Here is a 23,905-nt window from a genome sequence, read left to right as displayed (position 1 = left end):
GATTAATCCATAATTTTTTGAACAATGTTTTCTGATCAAAAGCAGCCTTGATATCTGACTTGAAATGCTTGCCTGCTGTTGATGACAGGAAAACGAAAGTTACGGTGTTTGTGAACAGGATGTGGATGTAGAATAGGTGCTTCATTGGCAAGGAATAAAGTATCAACTCACAAAAGCCAATAAGTCCAAAAGTTTTTGTCTTTAAAGAGTTTATTATCTAGTTACTGATGCAATAACCGTAATTACCTGTTGCACGGGAAGATGAGTACAAATTACCTAGGGAATGGAAGGATAAGGATACAGAATGAAGGCGGAGCTTCATAGTATATTTTTCTTAGAATTGTCTGTTATTCTATAATGTTTTAAAATGTGGTAGCAACTTCCTGCAAGCATGGAGTCAACCACATGATTTCATTTAGGTCATACATTTTCAACATTCACAATCTGATATCCAAGCATCAACCATAAATAAAGGAAAAACTACTAGTGTTAACCCTGGTCATGTCTGATTGCTAAATATAGATCAAAAATAATAATAATTAGTATGTGAAATAAGTTTGCAGCCAGTGTATTAAAAAGCTGTACAAACAGCACAGATCTTTAAATGAGCAGTTGTATCCAGCATGCCAAATCGGTGAAAGAATGTGCAGAAGAGTCAGAGAAAAGGAACCAATTGCAAAACTGACTTTTAAAATCTATTTTCTTGTGCTTGTCTTTGGTGATCCACGTTTAGCATTTCCATTGCATTACCTGATGGTAAAATTAATACGGTTTTTTGGTGCTCTGTTTAGTAGCTAGTGATACCATCAGTTACTGTCTGAAAGATGAGGAAGCACGAGCTCCATTCTTCACCTCTGAACAGTGTGTGAGATGACTCTATAATATCCCCGAAAATCTAAAGGTTAAAATGTAGTTACTTAGGCAGAGTGAGTGGTTTACTGCAGACACAGTCTAGGCATAAAGGTTTGGGAAATCTGATTGTACAACGTATAGGCTGATATTCAGTATTTATAATATACTTGTCACTATGTATGTATCTATATCATGGCCCTCAGTCAACACGTGTTCATCTTGCTTACAAAGCAGCCAACAGACCAGAGGTGGTTGGCAAATGGTTGACTATAACAACAGAACTTTGACAAGCAGCTTGCCGAGATGTTGCCGGGGACTGAAAGGGCTGGTTTTTCTCTTCCTCTTAGGAGCAGATGGAACTGATCAAGGAGAAAAAAAGAATGGAAGGGGCCAAAACATGTCTTCAGAATGTCTTGCAGAAGGAATAGAGGAAACTTTAGATGGGACTGGGGAAAGAGAATCAGACTTTGCAGCAGATTGGGTCAACAGAAGTCGCTGCAGGACTGGTCACATTGAAAAAAGTCTGAGCTGTATGCCTAGAGACCATAAGACCTCCCGGGAAAGAGAGTGCTAATTTGAAAGATCTTGTGTCCATGAGGTGTGAGCTTCTCTAAACACCTCTCTTTTGTCTCTCTTTTTTTTTGTCTCTCTTTTAGAGAGCTGTTTCTCTTTTAGAGAGCTGTTTCTTGCTGTCTTGGAGATTACTTCAGTGTTGATAATCTTACTTTTGAGTGATGCATCTACAAAAAGAATGGGAAAGTATTTATGCAGTTAAAGATTTACGTGAATCATTACAGTTCTTCCCCTCTCTAAATGCTTGCAGTATTCTTTAAACTTAGTGAAAGTGGAGTGTTCAGATTAACTGTATACAAATTTTATAATGTTGTCTTTTTGTGAAATAGCCTTGACTGCAGCAAGGCAGAGAATGGCGATGCTTCTTTCACAAACGCAGATTTGTTGTGAGAACTTTGATTTTGCATCACATGAGTTTGAGGTTATGTTCCAACAACTACTTTTTGGTCTCTTCTTTCCTTCTGTACTCGGTTCTTTGTAGTTGACTTCAGCTATGCTGGCTAAGTAAGTGGAAGTTTCCATAACCTGTCTGAATATTTCTTTAAACTTTTGTTCTTGTGTGGTCCCATTTTGCTGTTATTAACTAGATCAGGCCAAATCCTCAGCAAAACCATAGCAATGTCTTTGACCAATAACCTGCCAAATAACTCTCAGCTTTCTGTGAAATGTACTTTCTCTCTGTTGAATTTCTTACTGTGCAAATTTATGCTGTGTTTGTGTCAAGTCCTATCCATGCTCAGTAAGCATTTCAACTTACTTACAGTAGTTAGATGCAAATGTGGTGTCAACTATTCAACTATACAAGAAAATATGACTTGCTCCACTCAGATTAGAACTAGAGGATTGAATAGTTTGTCTGTTATCGTGATGCTACATTTTTGTAAAGGATATTTAGAATAATGTATCTGACCAGTTCTTTCAGGTTTTTCTCATTTTATTTTCCCAGTTTTGAGCAGCTGACGAAGATCTCACTGCATTCTATTTCTCTGCCTTTTCAGTGGTATCTTAGAAACCTGGTTAAATATTTTTGCCATGTTCTTTTCAGATGTATATTGATAGCCTTCAGTAGCAGATGAGATGGGGGTGGCTCTCCATTTACATGGATTTTGTTTTTTAAGATATTTTGGAGTGCTTTTAAAGTGTTCTTTTTGAGTTTTTTGATTCTTTGAGTTTTTATTTCGTTGTTTTTCTTTTCCTCCATCTTTAATTTTCCCCAGGCATAGTATGTGATGAACAGAAATCCTATACTGACTATCAGCTTTCATATTTGTTGCAATCAGAATAAGAAGAAACATCTAGCAAACTCAGCACTGTGATGTGTGGAAACAAGTCAAGCTAGCATTTCGTAAAACTGTTCTTCCGTGCTCAGCCCACCTTTGGGTTTTGGCAGACAAATTTCCATCTACAGGTCCTAATCCCTGTTCCTCTTTTAGTGTGGCTCTTGATTCCTCTCACTAGCCATGCCCTTATGTCAAATCACTCCTGGCACTATCCATTCCCTAAGAAAAACTAAGACCTTTTCTTTCCTATTTGAAAATAATTTTTTTATTTTCAGTTAAGTTTTTATTTCAAACTTTAATTGTCAGATAGCAAAATGGGAAGGATTCTTCTGGTTTATTGAATCTGGCACCCTTTGTCCAAGGGAGTGATGTCCCATTATGCCTTTCATTAAGCAACCACACTCCATTTGATTGCTTGTCCTTGCTAGTCTTATCAGGAGACTAGTCCAGATATTCATTATCTGACAGCAGCAAGCATTTTAATTGTAAGATTTCTTTCTGCTAGTTTTTTCTTTCGCAAAAATTATCTCTCTACATTACTGTAAGGGAAGCCTCACCTTACTTTATTTCTTGATCTTCCTTTATTTAAAAAAAACCCAACTTTCAACTAGTTGCTATGCTTGTGCTAACAATTGAGAATGATACAAACATTAGAAAATTTAGAAAAAAAACTTAAACTGATTATTTTCCAACAGAAACCAAATAAAAAAAAATAATAATAATAGCAATAACGTGCTTTTGCACCAAATCACTTACATTGGTTGGGATTCTGGGGGACAAGGTTTCTAAAGAAAATTCTGAAGATTTTACAACCATGGTACAAAATGACCCATTACATCTCCTTGCACATATGAAAGATTTCTAAGTAAAGCAAAAGAGATAACACCCAACTTACAGGTGCCCAGAAAGCCTGGCATTATAAATGGACATTAAAAAACAGTCATTCACATAAAAAGGAATACACATTACAAAACTTAGTGCACCACATAATTGACAATGACAGTAAGGAATATACAAAGCCCCTTACATACATTGCCAGAAACATCCTGAGCTTTGTTTTTCATTTAGAACAATTCCTTTTAACACCCCAGCAGCCCTAAACAAGGCTCCCTGCCTTTGGTTTTCATTAATGAAGCAAGGAGCAAGGAGATGACCGGCTCATGTGGCACTGGTCCCATTGCAGCAAGCAGCGGGTACCTTTCCCTTGCACTGATGAGGCCCTGCAAGAATGTACTGTAGTTTGTAGGTGCAATGGTGAAGATGGCTTTCATTTAGGACGGTGCTTTTCCGAGACGCTCAGGTCTGGCTTAATTCTCAACATTTTATCACATCTGGCTTTCACAGAGGGTGGAAGTTGCCCCATATGTGGAGCATGTCACCCGTCAGATCCTGAGGTTCCTACAACAAGATGTGAACATCCCCCATTTGGCCACACGTTGGGAATTGGAGTCCTTAGTGCACCCTGCACAAGGAAAAGGCGGTAGCTTCAGGAGGCAATTGTTGCCATTCAGCACCCACCTGTGGCTGGAGCAGTTGCAAGGGGAGTGCTCGCTCTAGCCGGAGGTAGTGAGGACAGGACGGGGTCTCTTATGACTCTCTGAGTGGGAGCAGATTTCCCTCTGTACAAACTGATGGCCACTGTTCAAAAGTTTGCTACTTTGGTCACTTGTAATGAATTGTGACACTTCTTCCCTGCTTCGGACTGTGCTATTCTTACTGTAAAATACGAGTGTTTTTACAAACGGACGGCATTTTCAGTTCCACTCCTAATTTCAGGAGGACTTCACCAGGTACACATGTATATTTATTGTGCTAATAACCAATTGTAGTTAAGTTTAAATTGTGCATTACTGGCCTTAGTGTTTTTGGCATGAGGCCCACAGACATCAGTGATCATGTTACTGGAGTTATGAATTTTCTCTCTGCTTCATTATACTGCCATAGCTGTGTAATGTAACTTTTAAAACTCAAACATATTCAAAAACAAGTGAGGGTGAAGAAAATCTGGGGTAGGGTGGGTGCAATATCTGGGTTTGCATTTTCTGTCTAAACATCTGAAGAGGCCTGTGTTTAGTAACCTCTAACACATAAATAATTTGTAGTCCAGACCTATAGCATATACATTTCATAAACTGGTAGGTAAGAGTACATAGTGATCAATTTAAGGAAATTTTGTAAAGCACCTGTAGGCATAATAGGGCTTCAGTCATTTCAAATGTGAAAACTAAAGCTGGTAAAATACATACATGCAAAGAAATTAATATATAAGTATGTATATAAAATAACTTTACATAAAACCGTAAAACAGCTTTTGGAGAATTTTTTGAATGTTTGTGGGTGCTCTTTTTTACTTAAGTTTTCAGTGTAAAAAGAATACTGAAAAATGCTGGGTTATTCTCAGTTAAAACAAGAATAAAGAGCAGATGAAAACAACAGATTAATATGTTAGGCAATGTTGTGGTTTAACACACTCGGCTAGCAGCAACAACCACACAGCCGCTTGCTCACCCTTCCTCACCCAGGGATGGGGGTGAGAATCAAAGAAATAAAGAGGAAAGAGACTCATTTGAGAAAAGAACTATTTAATAACTACGCTACAATAAAATTGAAAATAATAATTATAATAATAATGATAATGATAATAATAGTAACAATGATATACAAATATACAAATGTGTGCTACACAGTGCAGCTGCTCACCACCTGACGACCAAGGCTCAGCCCATTCCCGCTCCCAATACTGGAGCAGAGAGAATCCCAAAACCATAATCCTGGAAAAGAGGTAAGAGCCTGAGCATCTGAGGGAGCAAGGACTGACCAAGAGAGTGAGATGATCCCGAGAGAGAAGGAGGGGTCCTGGAGAGTGAGAGAACTTCTGGACAGATCGTCATCTATGTACTGGGCATAACATGCATGATAAGGAATACATCACTGGCCAATATGGGTCTCAATCCTAATCCTAAAGTCAAATCCTAGGCTAGTAACTGGAGCTGTGCTCTCTCCCAGCTTCTCCTGCACCTGCAGACACTGGCACAGCAGAGAAGCTGAAAAGTCCTTGACTGTCCTGGCAGCAACAATAAACGTCAGTATGTTACCAGCCTTCTCAGCACAAATCCAAAACATAGCCCCACACTAGCTACTATGAAGAAAGTTAACTGTCCTAGCCGAAACTAGGACAACCAATTAAAAATGAGAACAACTGGTCATAAAAGGTAAAAAGTAATAGTTTTGGTGTTTTCTGTTTGGCTCTGGCCAACATTCTGTTGGCCATAACATTGCAGAATTGGGCCTTACATGCTTACCAGGCCACCACACTGGATGAGCAAGAGCATCACAGTTAAGTTGTACAAATAAATAAATAGCAGTGTTCTTTCTTCTTAAAAAATGCTATACAAGATAGCTCTAATAAAATGACATAGAAGAGGAATAAAAGTGAGAGCTAGCTGGATCAGATAACGTTTTATTCAAAGACAACAGTAAGGAATCACAGAACACTTCTGGGTGGCCTCTCTAAGCACTTTTACCATCTAACAGTCTTCATGCACCAATGATTTTATGTCTTTGTAGGAGTACTGAAATTTTTTCAGCCCAGTTAAACTAAAATCTCAGACTGAAGTCCACATATTTCTTTTTCTCTGCCTGTCTTGGACAGTTTCAGTTTTCTTTGCTACAGAGTGGGTCATGCACACCGCCCTTAGCAAGTTTAAAACTAGAAGGGAAATAAAGTCATAAGCTAAACAACCCGAACAGAAAGACAGAAGCAAGAAACCACGTCATCCCCAGTGCTGGAGTGAGTTTATTTTCATGTTGTCTTTTTAGTGCTCTCCGACTGTAGTCTGTTCAGACACAGCCCAGAGCACAGCTCTGCAGGTAAGTACAGCAACACTGCAGAGCTATGGAGATGAGGCACTGCCACTTACCTCTTCCGGGAGGCAGGACTGCAGGTGTGATGTTGAGGACAATGCTGTCTCCAAAGCCCCTACCTGGCAGCAGAAAGACAACATCTGCTTCACTGAATCCTGCAGCTTACTCCAGCCCACAGTTGGGGCACAGGTCCCTCCAAACAGACAACATTGTCACTAAGGCTGAGCCACTGGCACCCAAAATCTGCTGGATGCACCTTGCCTCCCCTCCCCCAAATATCAGGCAGACATTTGATTAGCAGCATCCACCACTTGCAATAGCAACATTAGAAATAATAAAATGCAACCTTAGTCTGCCTCTTACGGTTGAGTGTGGGTCTGATTCCCAAGATATACATTGGGTTTTGGAGCTGATGATCCAGGACTCGAGGCAGTGAGTCTGCTCCACCTTCCAGGCATTACCCTGATGTCTTTATTCCTTCAGCAAACCTAACCTTTAGCCAGGAGGTGGGAATGTGGCCAGGCACATATAGCACAACTATAAAGGAACACCATGCTCTCGGGAACCCCACTGGAGGTCTTTTCCCTCACTTCTCTCATACCTGCATTTTTTTCCTCCAGTATCTAGATTTCAAGTCTAAATGCAAAGGCCCAAGAGTTTCTGTCTGTAGCCAGGCACTTTGGTACTCACAGGTGATTTCTTTGTTTCAGTTCACAACTGCTCTGCTGTGGGAAATGTGAGCTACACACGTACTTCTTTCGCAGACTGGAGATCTTAGGTGTTTAATGGCTATTTCCCTTCTGCTGGCTTGCTGCCATCCCTCTCTTCCTGCATCTCCTAATTTATTAACATTTGTTAACATTAATGTTAAATATTGTGGAAGAAACCGTAACCCTATGATCATTATCCCAGGTCATTACCAGCTTCCTTTAGAGGTTGCTTCTGACACATTATCATCAGACAATCAACGAATAAACAGGTTGTTTTCCCTAGGTCATAGCTGTTACAAGACACTTGCTTCCACCCAGTTTTTAATGAAGCTTCCATCAGACAAATGCTACTCAGCACCCTCATCAGCTTATTTTCAAATTAGTGGAAACATCAGCAATTCTTTGCACAAGCAGTTGAGTTCTAACTCTGTTTTCCAAGGCTTATTAATACTTCTTGCCTTTTGCTCTCCTGTGTTTTCCATATAACAAGTGCTTAGCCCTTTAAAATGTGAACAAATAAAATAAATAGGCAGCTCACTGCAAAGTGGAAGTGTGGGATTACTCTGTCAGCTTGCCCTTTTCTCACACTTTGAGCCTGAGAGCAATTAAATGAAGCTGACATGCATTAGCAAGACAGCCTAATTGAGCCTGAATTGCTAGGGAAGTGGCAATAGCCCAAGCCAGTATGGATTCGAGAGCACCCCCATTAGGGACCGTTGATCAATACCAGTGATTATGACATTTTAAAAATAAAATTGATTGTCCTTGACTGGAGTGGAAGGGAGGACTCACTCATACGTGCCACAAGATACAACGGCTCTGTTCAATATGGAACACTTTGTGAAATGGCCATTGCAAGTCTTTCCTTCTTGTCTCTCTTACAGGCGCAAAACTCCCATGACTTTGAGTCTCTTTGCTCTGGAGGCCTTTTAGTTAAAAGCTCTATAATAGACTTGGAAGTATTGACAATAATAATAAGCTTATGGGTGAATTTCTGACCTCACTAAAGTCAATGGAGCCAGAATTCCACCATTTTGTATATCCATGCACATATATGAAGTATATACATATGCTCTTAACAGATCAAATCTGGACATTGATTCACTCTTTTTATTCACTCTACTTTCTAACAGTTTGCTTACCAAAGATATTTTAGGTATGAGCTAATGAAATGAATGGATTTTCTTCATGCTTAAACCATAAAATAAAATTAACAACCTTTTACCCCAGGAAGCCTTCTTCAAAGGAAAAAAGAGGGACCTCGGTGTATCTTGCCTTTCTTCTCTGTGAAGCATTTAAAGCCCATTCAGATGTTTGAGTTTACAGAAAACTGTCTTACAGACTGTGAGGTTTCTCAGTCAAGGGGGGCACCTCATCTAGATCTACTGCGTGGGAGGGAGGGACAGGAGGAAAGAGAGGGGTAAGATGACTTCAGCTGAGCTTCTCTGATTTATGCTTGGTCAGGATCAAGCCTCATTAGGTTCAGACATGTCTTCTGATGTCATGGGCAGAAGAACAGGAAAGGATACAAATTAACCTGGGAATCAACATGACCAGGTGCCTATTTAGTGGTAAGAATAGGAATCAGAACGTGTGGGCTAAGCTATATTAATTTCTTAAGAAAGCAAGTGAAAAAAATAACATATCTTTCTTTTATGCTGCACAGCAAGGCATGCAAGGAAGAGATAGTATCTTTTAGCAGATCAGCTAGGGAGAAAATTAAGGCTGACATTCAGCTCATATTTAAGCTGCTCCTGGACCTCATGAAACACCTTACCCTACACCAACCGTCTTGTGGGATATACAGCAAAGTAAACACAAAATAGCAGTAGGTATTTACAAGTGGACACAGAATTTCCATTAATCTTTATACCCAGATGTGAAAAACCTTAATGACCAACTAATTGTAGGAATGCTCTGACAATTTTTGTCTTAGATCTGCAGAACTTCTAATTGCTAAATTTAATTCATTTTCTCCTCTTATTAGTTGACTCAGACACATTTTTTGAAAAAATTAGTTAGTTTTTGCTATGGTTTATCGTTTACCTCACTCCAGTGAGGCATTGTGGAAAAAAACAGAACAAAAAAATACCAACCAGTTCACGACCCAGAGAGCTTCTGTCTGCCAAGTGGCTCTGTCTAGTTTTGTGACAGTGAACACCACAGTGAGTCTCAGGCACTGGTTTTTGGGTTAGCTGTGCCTGTCTTCTGACGGCTGTCTCCCTGCTGCCAAAAGCAGAGATCCTTACTCACTTACTCCAATCCTTACTCCTGCTTTCCCACTGGCAGCAAAGATGGGGGAAATGGGATCTCACCACTACAGTAGCAGTGACTTGCTACATCAACTCATGGATCATGGTGGAAGCTCAGCACAAGCCATGTTTGAAACCTGTGGTTCAGGTCTGAAGGTACATGAGCACTCTTGCTGTATCCTATATGTAATCTACCAAATCTAGACTGAGCTGATGACTTCCCATCTGAGCAGCATTGAAACTCAGTGATGGATTATGTATTCCTCCAGCACCACAGTGGTTTGACTTCTGCTGTGCACAACAGCAGGCTTGAAATTAATAGTTTCTTTGGGGCCTGAAATCAATGTATAGGAATACATCGAGCCAAAAGGTAGATCACTTTTTCTACTCACCTGCCTTGCACCTGAGGAAGGTCTTTGTTTAACTCAGTGCTCACCTCCAACCTAGCTTTCGCATTATTAGACCAGTCTCTTCTCACAACCTGCTGGTCAGATCCCTTTCATGCCAATTAAGGGAGTTGGTGGGATACTGTTTTGCAAGGGAACTCATGGTCTTAATTCCATTGGCTTAGTAATAACAAAATGACACGTTTTCTTCCTTTTGTCACAGAATGACACGTTTTCTTCCTTTTGTCTATCGGCCACTTTCTAGCAGCAGTGTTAAAGGTGACTAAAACTTTTTCTTCTCCTCAGTTCTTTTGATTTGTATTTGGTTGGTTGTGATGCCCTGAATCAAAGTTATACATTTTGCATACTCTGTGAGATAATATCAAGGCCTGCTGTATTTTAAACAGCAAAAGCCAGGGTGACAGGAGAATGGATAGTCCACCAACCCTGAGGGAGGATGCCAAGGTAGGAAGCAGCAGTCTTGCTGTCATCCCATCCCCACATGGGAGTCCAGGTTAGATGCATCTGTGAAAGCTCCTTGCAGCCTGAGAAGCCTCCAGCTTCTCTGAGCCCAGCCTCCATCCATACCTCAGATGCCTCCACCTGCACCTGATCCTGCAGCAGAGTCCCTCCTTACTCCCTGATGCTGCAGAGCTAACCACAGTATCCTCTTGTTGCCAAATCCCTTCCTTCACCTATGCCTCCCTCCCGTGCCAAGTCCCCCCACCTGTGCTTCCCCAGGAACATCTCACTAGATGTGATTAAAACACAGAGGGAATCACAAGCACAAACAATGCTTGCACTGCTAAAAGAAATTCCTGCTCAGAGTGGCCTCCCCTCACTCATCAGTGCTGTTCAGCAGAGTCCCCTGCAGTGCCTGCACTGGGAGAGCAGGCTGGCACTTCAGCTCTGGTGAGCTGGAGGTGAAGAGCAGGCTGTACTTATCTAAAAAAAGAAATAATAAAAAAAATTCTGCCTGCACGGGAGTCTGCAAAAAGCGGATGCACATGGGGAGAATGAAGCATATGGCGGCTCTAGTCCATCACCTGGCCTGTTTCTCTGCTTCTGAGGTATAGCAGCCCAAAGAGCACGTTCCCATAAACAGGCACCTCAATGGTCCAGGAAATTCATCCTCTTTCCTTGACACTCTGTCATTTATCGATGCCACTGATGACCAAGGGATTACTCAGCAAAGGAGGGGTGGTGGGGATTCATTCCTTGGATGCAGTCTCAGAGCAATGCTTCATTGCACGGGGTGTGCCCAACTGCCAGGGCAGGCTCCACACAAGCTGAGAGCGGGGACTGGCCTCTGGTCTGCGTGGCCGCAGGGGAGCACAGGAGGAGCTTGGCTTATCATCACATACGTCAGTCTGGGGTAGTTGCATCCAGACCTCTAAGGCTTCTAGAATTGATATGTGTTTGGATTTCAAATGGCAGCATTAAAAAGAACAAAAACAAAAACAAAACAAAAAAAAAAAAAACAGAAATTTATGTCAGTTTTAGCATGGAACGAGCTCCACTGGTTCACAGCCCCCTGTGAAGGAAACCATTTCCCTCTCTTTATTGACATCAGAGCACTTCCAGGTATTTTTGCCAGGACTTCATAAACCGTTCTTACTAATGTCACGTATCCTAGTTGGCTGGGAATTTGTGCAGTAAGAATAGCACTACACATAACTATTCCCACCGCACAAACATCTTGGCAAGTGAATTAATTTATCAGTATATAGCAAACATACTACCTAATGAGACACAAGCCCATTTCCTGCACTTGGACTTGTGTTCCAGTATTCATGGCTTTCCAAACTCTTATTCGAAGCTGATACTGTAATCACTTGACTATATCCATTGTAATGTAAATACAGAGAAAACCCTACATGGCTGACTGCATTCATTAGGCTACCTTTCATCCTAAAAAGGCATCTAAGAAAATCCGTAATGAACTATGAACAGTTTGATTCCATCTTCTCTAAGAAGCCATTGTCAAAGCAGTTTCTGTCTGTTCCTTGCATCTGACTCTCTTATTAAGGTGTTTGCAGGTCAATGAAGTTTCTATGCAAATTTTTTCACATCATATGTAACAGCTACAGTCAATAAAACATGAATTTATGATCAGTGGTTACTGATCAATCACCAAAGCCTAGTCCAAGATAATTTTTGTTGTTGTTGGTCTCAGCAAAATTCTTAGAAATGCCATTTTGTTTTTCAAGAACAATGATGTTGATAACTTGCATCAATGCTGAAAAGCACTGTGTCGCAATTCAAACTGACATGAAAAAATGTCCAGGCGATCAGTCACAGAAAGGAAGGTTCAGAGTGAAACCAGGGGAAATACTGGAAGAGTCCTAGCTCTGGAGGTGCTACCAGGTGATAAAATAATTGAGACAAGCTTTTTGCCAAATGAAGTATACCAAGTGTAGTTGCCTCACAGTTCTTATAAGTATTTTGGTTTTTAACCCTATTAAATATCAGTGTGTTGGTCCATATGTTGCTCCGGGGAGACCTATAACTTTCTGGGGTCAACAGGAATCTAGTGCTTTCATTTTTTGTAATAGTTTGATACCACAGTGTATGTTGCACTGGACCTCACTGTAAGATAAAATAAAGCGGGGTTCTTTATTCATCAGTTTGTTTTTTGATTGCTTGAACACAATGTGGAGTGGTTGCATTTTGCAAGGATTTTAGAAGTGACTGTGTTGATTTTGTACTCCTGACAGGCAATTGCTACAGTCCGTGAGTGTAACCTTCGCTGGCACAGTGGCTGCCTTGTGCGCCGAAGCCTGGCAGAATGGAAGTTTCCCAAATGCTGCTGGAGTGGATGGAAATATTCTTACTAACACTAATGCACCTTCACTCAGGACCCTAGGTAGGTAAAAACCACCAGGACTGAGCCTAAGAAATCAGTACATTTCATTGCATGGTATTTGGGGAGGGGATTATTTTTCTGATCCATATAGTGCATAGATTGTACAGAATGCAAAATCTGATAAAGAGCTAAATGGCTCTTCTCTGACAAATACTGATACTGAGTTTTTTCTTTTAAATTTTTTAATAAAAGTTTAACATCAAATGTCCAATTTTGCTCTATTACTGGCATTTTTAAAAACCCAATTCTGATCCACTGAGATGGTTTTTTTTCCATTATGATGCATCGTTTTGTTTCAAGAATGTGCTAAAATTTTATTTTGGTAAGGTCAAAACATTGTAGTATAATTTAAAGTATTGGCTATAACATACTGTCAAATACATCTGTCATAATGCCATTGAAATTAATATTTCAAGGGACTAAAAAAAAAATAAGTTAAAACAAAACTGGTACCTTGTTATAATGAAACGCTCATACGTTGTGGAAATAAACTTAGCAGGCAATTCACTGCTAAGAGTGAAAATCACAATCTCTTACCATGAAGTTCTCCATTTTAGGCAAAACAGCGTATTTTATTGGAACACTGTTCAAACAACAAGTAGTGGCCAGTTCCACTTTAGTGCTCATTGCAGGGCAGAAACTACAAACCAAACCATTACTTTCAGCAAAACTGTGCTGGAACTGCCTGCCTGCAAAACTCTAACTGAAAGTAGGCAGGTGTGTGCCGCCTCTGGAACATCACAGCCTCCTTTCTATTTATTTCACAGGTTTTGCAGTGAGCAGTTTAGTGTTCTCATTCTTTCTTTCTCCAGAAAGAAAGGAAAGGAAGAAAGGAACAATGGTAAACTTTGTATTGTAACCCTTATAAATTAAAAGTCATCTTAGCTTTGTTTTATGCCAGGCACAGAAATTACGAAGCAGCTGTGTCCCTCAGGCAAATCTTAGGGAACTCACACATAGTCATTTAATCTGTAGCCGCTATGGGAAGCAGATGTCAGGGAAGAAGCATGGTTTCCCTTGTAGACAGCTGGTGGTCTACAGGAGGGAGCAGTCTTTCTTACGCTGCTGGGCTGCGGCTGGTAAGGTGTCTCATTCCTGCGACACTGGCTTGATGTGCACAGCAAAACCCCACCAAGGATTGTCAAAGATGCAGAGAAGAAGCCAAGGTAAAGAGCTTGACCTATCTCGTACTTCATCCCGCTGGGAAGCATGGGGTTGTAGAAATCCATAACGACACCGTTAGTGGTCCAAGAAACAGGTACCAGGCAAACGAGACCGGCCAGGATGAAAACAATCCCCCCGGAGATGGCGATGGAGGCTTTGGCAGAAGTCCCCTTGGCACACTGTGTGCACTTCATACCGATGACAGCAATCACGCACGCCAGCGCAGAAAGGACGCAAGAAATCACCATCATGGCACGGGCGGCTTGGAGGTCACGGGGCAGCGCCAGCTGGGAGCGGTGGACTTGGCACTGGTAGATGCCGGTACTGTGCCAGGCGCACTCCATCCAAAGCCCTTTCATATAGGCCACAGCTGTTATAATATTGGTGCCTACATGTGCCGCTCGCCACCAGTGTGGCAGAATAGTAGCAATTAATGTCCCAATTAGGCCGAGCAGGCTGAGGGAGAAGCCAAGTAACTGCACAGCTGAGCTTGCCATGTTAATGTTTGTCCTGCCTAGTTCTCTTAATAAAGCACCTCCGCTTGAATTCCTTCGGAAAACATGAGCTTTTCTTGGAAGATATGCAGCTGGTTTACTTTGACACCTTCTGCTCCCCTAATAAAAGCTAATTGAGGAAAAAAGGAGTTAATTATTACCCAAATGCATTACCTCTCCAGCCAATGAGGTGCATTCCAAGTGCAGTTAGTGCAATAATTAGCATAGTTATCGCTGTTAATCGTACTTTTGTGGAAGTAATGGGAAAATAAGCTTCCCTCTTCACTTATATAAACAGTCATCTGTTGCCCACTGGGAAGAAAACTCAAGACAATTTATGAAATGGAAAAAATATTTTAAATGCAAATATTCCTCTTCCCAGCAGACTCTTCAAAAAAACAAACATGATTTCCTTTCTAAAGCAGAGAATTAGCTAGTGTTAACACTTGGAATGAATTAGATTTATAAAGTAGGGAACTGCAGGTTGCTTTGCACGATGAAAACATTTCCAGAAGGTCATAGCAGGACTAGGAAAACAATAAGGGTGTATTTGCTCAAAGTAAGGAGCAAAGAGAGTGATTTAAAATCTGTGGAAGAGGATAACAAGTATTGGATTAAAGTCGCTTTCCTGACTTGCCAGTATTTCTTGAGTTTGCATTTTAATAAAGCAACTCAAAGGGGAATAATTTTCATTACCCTCTGTGGAGTTTCAGCTTATGATTTTAGGATGCAGGTGAAATGACAGCATGTGAAACCAGATGTACATCGTGGAGCTTCTGAGGAGCAACACCTTCACAGTTTGGTCACGTATAAATTCTAGCTAAAAACCAAGGAATAGTAACTCTTCCTTCTGTATAAATCTCAGATTAAGTGGTCTTTTCCAATGGCTGCCTTGCAAGGTCTGTTATACATCATGCGTTATGTGTGTGGGCAGAAACCTGATATTTTAATATATAAAATAACTGTTGCATCAAAATCCAACTTGGAATTCAGAAACAGAAACAAATTTAGGCTCCAGTTCTGCAAAGACCCACGCATGTGCTGAACGCATGTTCATAGAAGAAAGCATAAGTGTTTGCAGGACTGGGCCTTAGCAGGCAAAGGGAGGAAAACCATCTGGCCAAACTAATGAAGACCATTAGAACAGCAAAATAATGCAGAGGGAGAAAGTGAAAGCTGGTTTACATTCCCCTTATCTCGCTAATGAGGTAGGAGTGCTTGAGGTGTGGTTCAGTGCCGATGTTTGTCTCCAGACCACATTGTGGCATGCACCGATCTCTGCAAGATGAGGCGTCTCTGCCCAAAACAACCAGAATCTGCCTTAGACATTGTGCCAAAAGAAAGGAAAAAATTTAAAAGAACAGGGATTATATGGGCTAGGCAGGGCAACAATGCAGGTTGAGAGTCTTGTACTTACACGTGTTCCTTTTCTTCAGAGCTTGTCTGCTTTGCACAGACATAGGATGGGGAGGAATGTGATGTTGGACAGGATTTGCAGAGAAATATCCAGCCCTCTGACTGGAAGGGAAGAGTAAAACCAAAGACCAGCTTTGCTTTAGTGCTGCTGGTTGTAGGAAAACATTTTCCTAATGTTAGGACTTTCTGGCTTCTCAGATACTCTGTACATAATGCTTAATGGAAAATAACTATTTTTCTCTGGTTGTTGAAGTTATTTGCTTAATCTGCAAATTGTAAGACAAATGCACAGGGTTTTATATCAGAAAACATTGTTCCAGGTAGGTGCCATGGGATGTCTCTCCATTCTGACAGGGAAGGTGAAGCTGCAGGTTTCTCTCTTTGTAGCAGGTACCACAGAGTACTGCAGTACGACAGGACACAGGTTAGGGCCAAGCACATCATAGGGGAGCACAACAAAAGTAAGCCTATACTTATTTCCAGATTTGATTTCTATTTCCATAACATGTTGGGTAAGAACTCTAGAAGTCCTCAATGTGTGTTTGCCTTCCAGATTATTTAGGTTTGGCTCATATATTAAGCATAAGGAAAATTAAGCATATTTTCCCTTTTTACGTTACTGTTTGTTTCCTGTGAGGCAGATTATTGTTGTTGTATCTAAGCATGCCACACACCTTAGAGAAACTATCTTGTCAATACCCCTCCAGGGCCAGAGAGATCTAGACATGACTTTGGGGCACAGCAGGAGTACAAGAGACCTACCCCCATCATACTGGAAATCTGTGACCAAACTGGAAATGGAGCTCAGGTCTCCGAAGCCCTAAACCCAGCACTACCTTTCACATCCCTGGTGTCTGCCTGGTCTAATAGTCCCCCACTGCCTTGGTACTTTTCCCTCTGCAGACTAGTGGAACCTGAGATCGTACTCTATACAATTACTCAGCCTGCACATTATATCTGTATATTGCACACCATTCAAAAGAGTGCTCTAGGTTACTCTTGTGTGTTTGCAAATAGGCTTTCAAGGTCAGGCATCAGGCTTTGCAGCTAATCCCAGGGAGAACAGGATATAAAGGGTAAATGTGATTTACACCACCAGTCATGGGAAATGGACTCCCAATTTAATGGAGGTCAGAATACTCTGGGGCTTGGCAGCAGCTATTTTTAGATGTCATTAAGGTGTTATTTTTAAACATTAGCCATTAAGAGCCTTCTAATTTAAGAAACTGGTGTTAATTAGCCCCGCTTGCTTGGCATCATGTTTTCCATGTGCCTTTCTCAGTGGATGCCAGCTGCCCCTGGTGCTCAGTAACGCTTTAACCGCTATGGACCAGCCTTCCCCTCTCTGCTTGCAAATGGCAAAACCAGCAGTAACTTAACACATTTATCTCCAAGAACATCAACGTGCCTTGTTAAAATGTCTCACCTTACAGCTTTGCTCCTAAGGGGTTAGGCAGGGAACGTGACCACTGCAGCAGGATCAGGTGAGTGGCTGGATGGATGTTTCTTGTGGGCTGACCTAGTTAGATATGAGAATGGAAACAAGCCATTTTTTTCTGCATGGATTGTGTTTGTTAATTTTTTATTTTTTTTTAGAAAGTAAGGAAATCAGAGCCAGCCTTTGTGGGGCAGTGAAGACTGCAGCTCTCCAGGGTAAAAAATGATGATGGCTCCTTACTTCTAAGGGGAGCCACTAGCATTACTGCTCAGTGCACAGCTGCCAGAGAAGGCAGAGACAGCTTTCTCAGATGAGCATGCTGCTGAAATGGCTCCTCTCTGCCTTTGCCTTGCTCAGCCAGACACTCACATCTCGGCTGCTGCACAGTATGTGGGATGCAGGCTGCCTCTTTCAGGGGAAGCCCCTTTTAGCTGCAGTGGTGGCTGTTCGCACCTCCTCCAGCAGCAACACCAGGAACGTCTCAGGCTCTTGTCCAAGCCCATCATCTCAGATAAATCATTTTGTCTTCATCTCCTTGATGCAGTTTGGCCTATATTGGTGAGAAATTTTGAGCTGGCTGAACTGAGCCCCTGTAGCAGACCTGGCTTGATGAATGCTGTTACTTTGCTGGCATACACGAGGTGATGGATTCCAATGTCAAGGCCCTGTAACTGGACGAAGAAGAGAACAGGACAGCATACATGCTTAGCCTTCATGACCTTCAAAGCCCATCTAAGCACTGAGTGATTGGAAAATGATGTGAAAATTCATGAAGAGAAACTGTGAACATTCTGAATTTCCTTTCTCTGCCAGCTCATGCCAGCTTTATTTTTAGGAGCACAAGGGTTGGAAAGACAACTTTTCTATACAAACTTTAGTTTTGCCTGATGCCTGTGTTGTACAGGAGTGGCCATAGCTGGAATAAATCCTTGGTTGTACTTTCCACCAAGCTGTATCACAGCTGTGTTAGGCTTGGGAGACATGGCTCCAAAGTAAGCTCCAAATAAACAGCAGAAACTGATGTCACTAATCTGGGTATTTACCCAGGATTAAATGACAGATGCATGTTTTACTGCTGTCTCTTTCATTGTTTCTCATTTTACTATTTCCCTACCCATATTGGTCTTATCCTTTTGTGTCTGCTCTTTCCAAGCCCTTTCTCCAGACCTCTGAATTGCTGCTTCTTGTGCAGACTACAGCTGTGGTGCCTCTTGTTCCCTGGGCTGCAGATGGTTCTGCCAGTTAATTTTAAATCAGGAATTTCTCTATTTCTCTGTGCACCCTTACCAACCTAGGTGTTCACTTCAGCCCTTCAAATTCTGTGCCAGTTCTCTCAAAAACACCAAAAATTTGGCCATTTCATTCTCTGCACGGGGAGCGTAAAGTGCCGCGATGTAGTGATGTCCTTTACAGATATCAATACCAGCCACAGACCAGTGGAGAGTCAGGCCTGAAGTACTCCCTGTTGAGGATCTCAGCTCAGCCAGGCCCTTAAGTACACACTCATTTTATGTGCTTGTTTAATTTTGCACAGCCTGAATGATTAAGATTGGGTCCGTGTTTGTGTGCCAGCTGGATCAGAGCTGTAAGGCATACTCAGGTAGTAGGTTTGCCAGGTGGCAAGTGAGGTTATCCACCCTGACACTGAGAGTTTGGCTGTTTCTCCTCCCTGGGCCCTTTCATTGCCAACTCCCGCTGAAATGTTTTTAGGGGAAAAAATTGGCTGGCACTTTGCACTCGGTAAGAAGAGATGCCTTCTTGTATGTGGGTGTGGGTGGGTAGATCTGAGGGGAAGTAAGGCCCGCCAGGCTCACAGCAAAATTATTCTTCTTCCCCCCCCCCCCGCCTCTTAATTTTTTTTAGAGAAGAGATTAGGATATCAATAAAAGTTTGAAAGGCACATTGTAACCAACCCTGATCCTACACCTACTCCCACCCCCTCTCTGTGAAACAAGTCCTTGCGGCAAACGCTGACATTGATCACTGCAGCACAGCTGCTGCTCTGCCAGATGTGCAGGAGGAGCCTTAACCACTCCTCAGATCCTCAAAGCCTCCAGGACTTGCCCTGAGCGGCCGCTATTGGGTTGTAACTGGCTTTGTGCCACCTCATTGTTTCCTTATGCATGGATGGGACCCTTCTCATGAGTGCCAGGGCAATCTGCCTGCACAGCTTTTCAGGTGTCTGCCTTGGCTGAGGGTGCTGTCAGCCACCATCGGTCCTGCCATTCATTTCATAGCTTGTTCCTGCCTGAGACCAGTCACACGTCATCTCTGCACCAGTTGCTGCTGGCTTATCTCACTTTGAAATACTCTTGAGTGGTCCCCAATTTTTTTTTTTCCATCACAGAAGTATTTAATTTTTGGGGATGTTATTTGGGGTTTTTCTAGAGGTGCGAACCAAAAGATTCATCTTTACCTTGAAATTGTGTAGAAGTCAATAGACCTGGAAAAACTAGAAAGCCTGCAAAGAAAAAGGGATCAGGTCTACATTTTGATCCCACATAATATTGCTCCCCAAATTTTGGAGTGTTGTCACCTCAGTCCTCTAGATAGCCAGTGGCTAAGGTAGGTACCTTCAGAGAGAGGTTTTAGATCAACACAGGCATGAATTACCCTCAGGGGCTGCTACCTGCTTTTTTGGGGTCAATAGGGGCAACTGGGAGGAGTGGGTCTCCTCCCCAAGGTGCTTCAGTTAGTGCATCCTTGCGGGCCTCAGGGACGAGGACTGCAGCACAAAGCAATTTGGATGCCATGAATAAGCAACAGGGTTAAAGGACAAAGGGACACTAACCAGAAATTGTAGATATGTATACGCATATGTATATGTATGTACTTCCAAACTTGTACATGTAGATATTTCTGAAATTGTTCATCTAGGCTAGACCTTTCAAAAGAGTCCTGTGATTTTGAGCAGCTCGGGTTTTGGATGCTTAGCTTCAGAAACCTTTGAATGCTCACTCTGTGGTAGTCAGATTTAAGCTCTAAGAACTGGGAAACTTAAAATCATTTGTCACATGTATAACTGGGTCTCAATGTCCACCCATAAAATCTGCGGTATGGAAAAAAGAATGAAAGGACAAAATTATCTGAGAGCTAAATTGTGATTATACTAAAATGATTGATGTGTTCAGACAGAGGGATATATGGCTGGTGCGTGAACAAAAGCTCTTGTGCTCAGACCACATGATCTCATTTCTTACTGAATGTAGCCAAGGTTATGAGTTTTGAATGATAATAAACATCCACAATGTGGTAGGGGCTCCTCTGTATAGTATAACGTAGAGGAGGATATGATGAATGGTACATTTATAAAGTGTGCTCTACATGCAATGTGGCTCCTTAATTCTGCCCTTTATTTATAGTATTAATGTCTTAAAAGAGCATTGTAGCAAATATACACTATAAACTTTCTTCTTTTCAGAAAGTCAGTCTTTTCACTGAAATTGGTTTACTGAATCTAGGAGGTATTTGTTTGCCTGTGGGACACTGCTAGATGAGTCAGCTTAACATGCTAGAAATAATGGGCTCTTTTCTTACATATGGACTCTGGCTTTGGAAGAACCTCTGCTGGAGTTGTTAGTACCTGTCTGGGTGATATTAATTTGGGTCTGTCTGCAAACACACCAACATTATGAAGTATGGTATATGTACATGATAAAACAGCCTTTTTCCCTGTAAAGCCCATCCCTCATTCGGTTTGGAGTTATGGATTGTGTTCAGAGAAGTGAGATGAACAAGGCTACTGTCTGGGATGTTTTATCCACATTATTCCCAAAGCTCCTGAGGAGTGTCAGGCAAATCACAGGTAGCAGATCTCATTTTCAGAGGGTACCAAACATGACAAGCGTAACAATTAAGAAATTCAGTGGGAGATGGGATGAGGTAATGTGCTATAAAATACTCAGTACTATAAAAATCAGGTACATGGTTCCTCTTGCCAAATACTATACATTGGGTGACATTTCTGGTCATTTTGGCTTTTTTTTCTCTACTTGCAAAATGAAAATAGTTTCAGCTGAGGGTAAATTCATCCATGTTTGAAACACTGATATTCTACAGTGCGAACAAAAAGTCATTGCTCTAAACTTAGTATAGCATTTTATTGTAAGCTAGTATACAGGGAAAGATTCGAGATAAGAGTTTATCTCAATATTTATGTGTGGTATCAGTATGCAAACAAATTTGTGCAAAATAAGGAGACGTGGGAACTGAAACTCTAATTGTTTATGTACCAGTGTCTTTGCGGACACTTTTCTTCCAGAAGAAAAGTGGCCAAATCAACATCAGAAAGTCTCCCTGTAGCCTCATGTTGGAAACAACCATGTCCATTTTCGGAACATGATCTGCTGGAACCAGGGGAAGTCTGTGCGTAGGCTGGCCTTTTATCAGGCCCTCAGATTAAAAGGCCACCACATCTGCAGAAAGGGTTGCAGCTGGAATGACGCAGAACTTACAGGGGGTTCTGTGCCCTGGAGAATTCTTGTCTGCAAGTGTGAGCTGGTAAATTAGTTGCTGCCCAGTCAGATTATGAAAGCCTAACAGCTAAATCAGAGTATTTATTACCCGGGAATACCACGAGATGATGGAGCTGTTTTAGCCCAAAGGTCAGAAGCCCTTGGGCCAGGCTCTCAGCTAGCATAAATCCGTGCACTGTCACCCAGTGAAGGGAACGGAGCTGCACCAATTTACACCGACACAGTATTTGGCTTCTGGGAGCTTGGGAGGCAGAGGTTTTGAGCTCTGTCCCCCCATTCACATACGTGCAGCTTGCTGGCTACCTATTGTATCCGAGTTATTTTAATTTATGACCAGACTCCGTTGTGCTTGAACAGCCTGCCAGTTGCACGAGCGTTTCCCTTCAGATTATTCTTGGGTGATTTTTCACAGTCAGTTTTTAAATGACTCAAGCCTTGCAGTTTCTAACATTTCCTGTGGCAGACTACTCTACAGTCTGCTACACTTCACAGTTCAGAAATACACCCGGAGAGCCAAGCTAAATTCTCCTACTCTTTCTCCCAGCCACACTTCCTTGAATCAGCCTAAACAAATTACCTTGTTAATGTGTATGCCCTGCAAATAACTATCGAGAATTATCATACCTTTTTTATTATCCATGTCTAACCTGGGCTCTCTCCCTCTTCTCCTTCTGTCCCCCCACTCTTGTGCTATTTACATTACTTAGTAGTGCTTAAAATAGTTTTCAGCCCAATTTAATTTCATCTTTGTTGCAAGACTCTATTGCCCCTTCAGCCACTACACAGACTGATCTCAGAAAGGAATTGTGCTACTCAGACAGGTACCAACCCTCTACTTGCAAAATCTTTGCGTTTATTGCTCCTGTTCAGTGTTATCCTGTGATGCAGGTGGTTTCAGAAACTCCTTCCAAGTAGTTGAACAATTACTTTGTTAAAGACTGAAATGAAATTTACCGTGTTGCCGGTAGCACAACCTGCTAGGTGTCTGTCTGTGTCTTCCTCTCATTCCCAGCTTTGCTGATGGCTTTACAGAGGCAACGGCTGGCAGTGCAGCCAGCCCTCCCCTCCCGACCCCCCACCTCTGGGCTCAGTCCCGGGGGCACTAACAGTCCCACATGGAGAGAGGCTGGTGCTCTCTTGTTGAAAGATCTAAGGGAGAAAATATGTGCCATCGCAAAACCTGAAATAAGATCTGGGCTGCCATGCTTCACTCAGTAGCCACAAAGCAGAGGGAGGAGGGCGAAGGGGAAGACCATTTGCTGGATCTGAGCTGAGCTGCCCGGGGTCAGCGGGACATCTCCCCACAATTTCCATGCGCACAGACTCTGGGCACCCTTCGCTTCTCCTTTCTGCCTCCCTCTTGGCCCAATAAACTTTCATCCCAACCACCCACAGCTGCATGGGCATCCACAGTCCACTTGCATTCTTTATTTTGTTTGTTTGTCTTTTTTGGTTCCTATGTTTCTACCAGGAAGACTCGCAGACAGAAATATGGGCAATCTCTGAGCAGCACATCCTACACGTGCATGTTGCACAAACTGCACCTGGCCTGAATAGAGGGCCAGCACAAGGGACTGGTGGCATCCATGCTGCCAAGGGTGTCCACATGCACATGGTGCTACTTTCCCAGGTTTGGCAGACCCCAAGGGGCCAGCTGGCAATTGTGCTATGAGTGCATTTTTGGACAGATGTTTGGCAGCCCCAGATTGGCCAAACATCCCCATTCTTGCTTACACAACTTTTGGGTGCACTGAAGACAAATCTGAGAATGGGTTTGAACTCTCCTGTTGGTGTAAGCAGAGAGCAGCTACCTCAGAGTCTATCTGACTAAGGGGATGGCACATTGGAATCAAACACGATACAAAGATCTTCTTCTCCTTTAGGTATTTGCCTTAACTTTGGACTTGTGACACGCTGGTGGAGATCTTACATAAAACTTTAGGTCCTCACACTTGCATACCTTAATGGGAGACATATTTTATTCCCAGGCTTGCTTAGTTCTATTAACAATAAGTTGACAGCCGAGTAACAGAGAGCTCAAGATGTCCATGACTTACTGCACAAGACCTGGGGCACTAAACATAATGTAAAAATCGGTGGAAACTCTGAGTTCCAAGTGTCATCTTTCCTTTGAG

The 23,905-nt window shown here is 42.1% G+C and overlaps 1 protein-coding gene across 1 annotated transcript; it reads right to left on the bottom strand.

Moving 5' to 3' along the window:
* Positions 1 to 13,733: 13,733 nt before the first annotated feature.
* On the bottom strand, positions 13,734 to 14,444 carry CLDN14 (claudin 14). The gene has a single exon (XM_010082468.1). It carries the CDS (start codon positions 14,442 to 14,444, stop codon positions 13,734 to 13,736), a length of 711 nt encoding a protein of 236 aa, XP_010080770.1.
* Positions 14,445 to 23,905: the final 9,461 nt, after the last annotated feature.

This window comes from Pterocles gutturalis, unplaced genomic scaffold (assembly GCF_000699245.1).
Source record: "Pterocles gutturalis isolate BGI_N339 unplaced genomic scaffold, ASM69924v1 scaffold25026, whole genome shotgun sequence".
NCBI classification, from domain to species: domain Eukaryota; kingdom Metazoa; phylum Chordata; class Aves; order Pterocliformes; family Pteroclidae; genus Pterocles; species Pterocles gutturalis.
The sequence above is the reverse complement of the archived record's forward strand: the minus strand, read 5'-3'. Positions and strand labels throughout refer to the sequence as shown.

Coding starts and splice junctions, on each gene's coding strand:
- CLDN14 (XM_010082468.1), bottom strand. CDS start 14,444: ATGGCAAGCTCAGCTGTGCAGTTACTTGGCTTCTCCCTCAGCCTGCTC.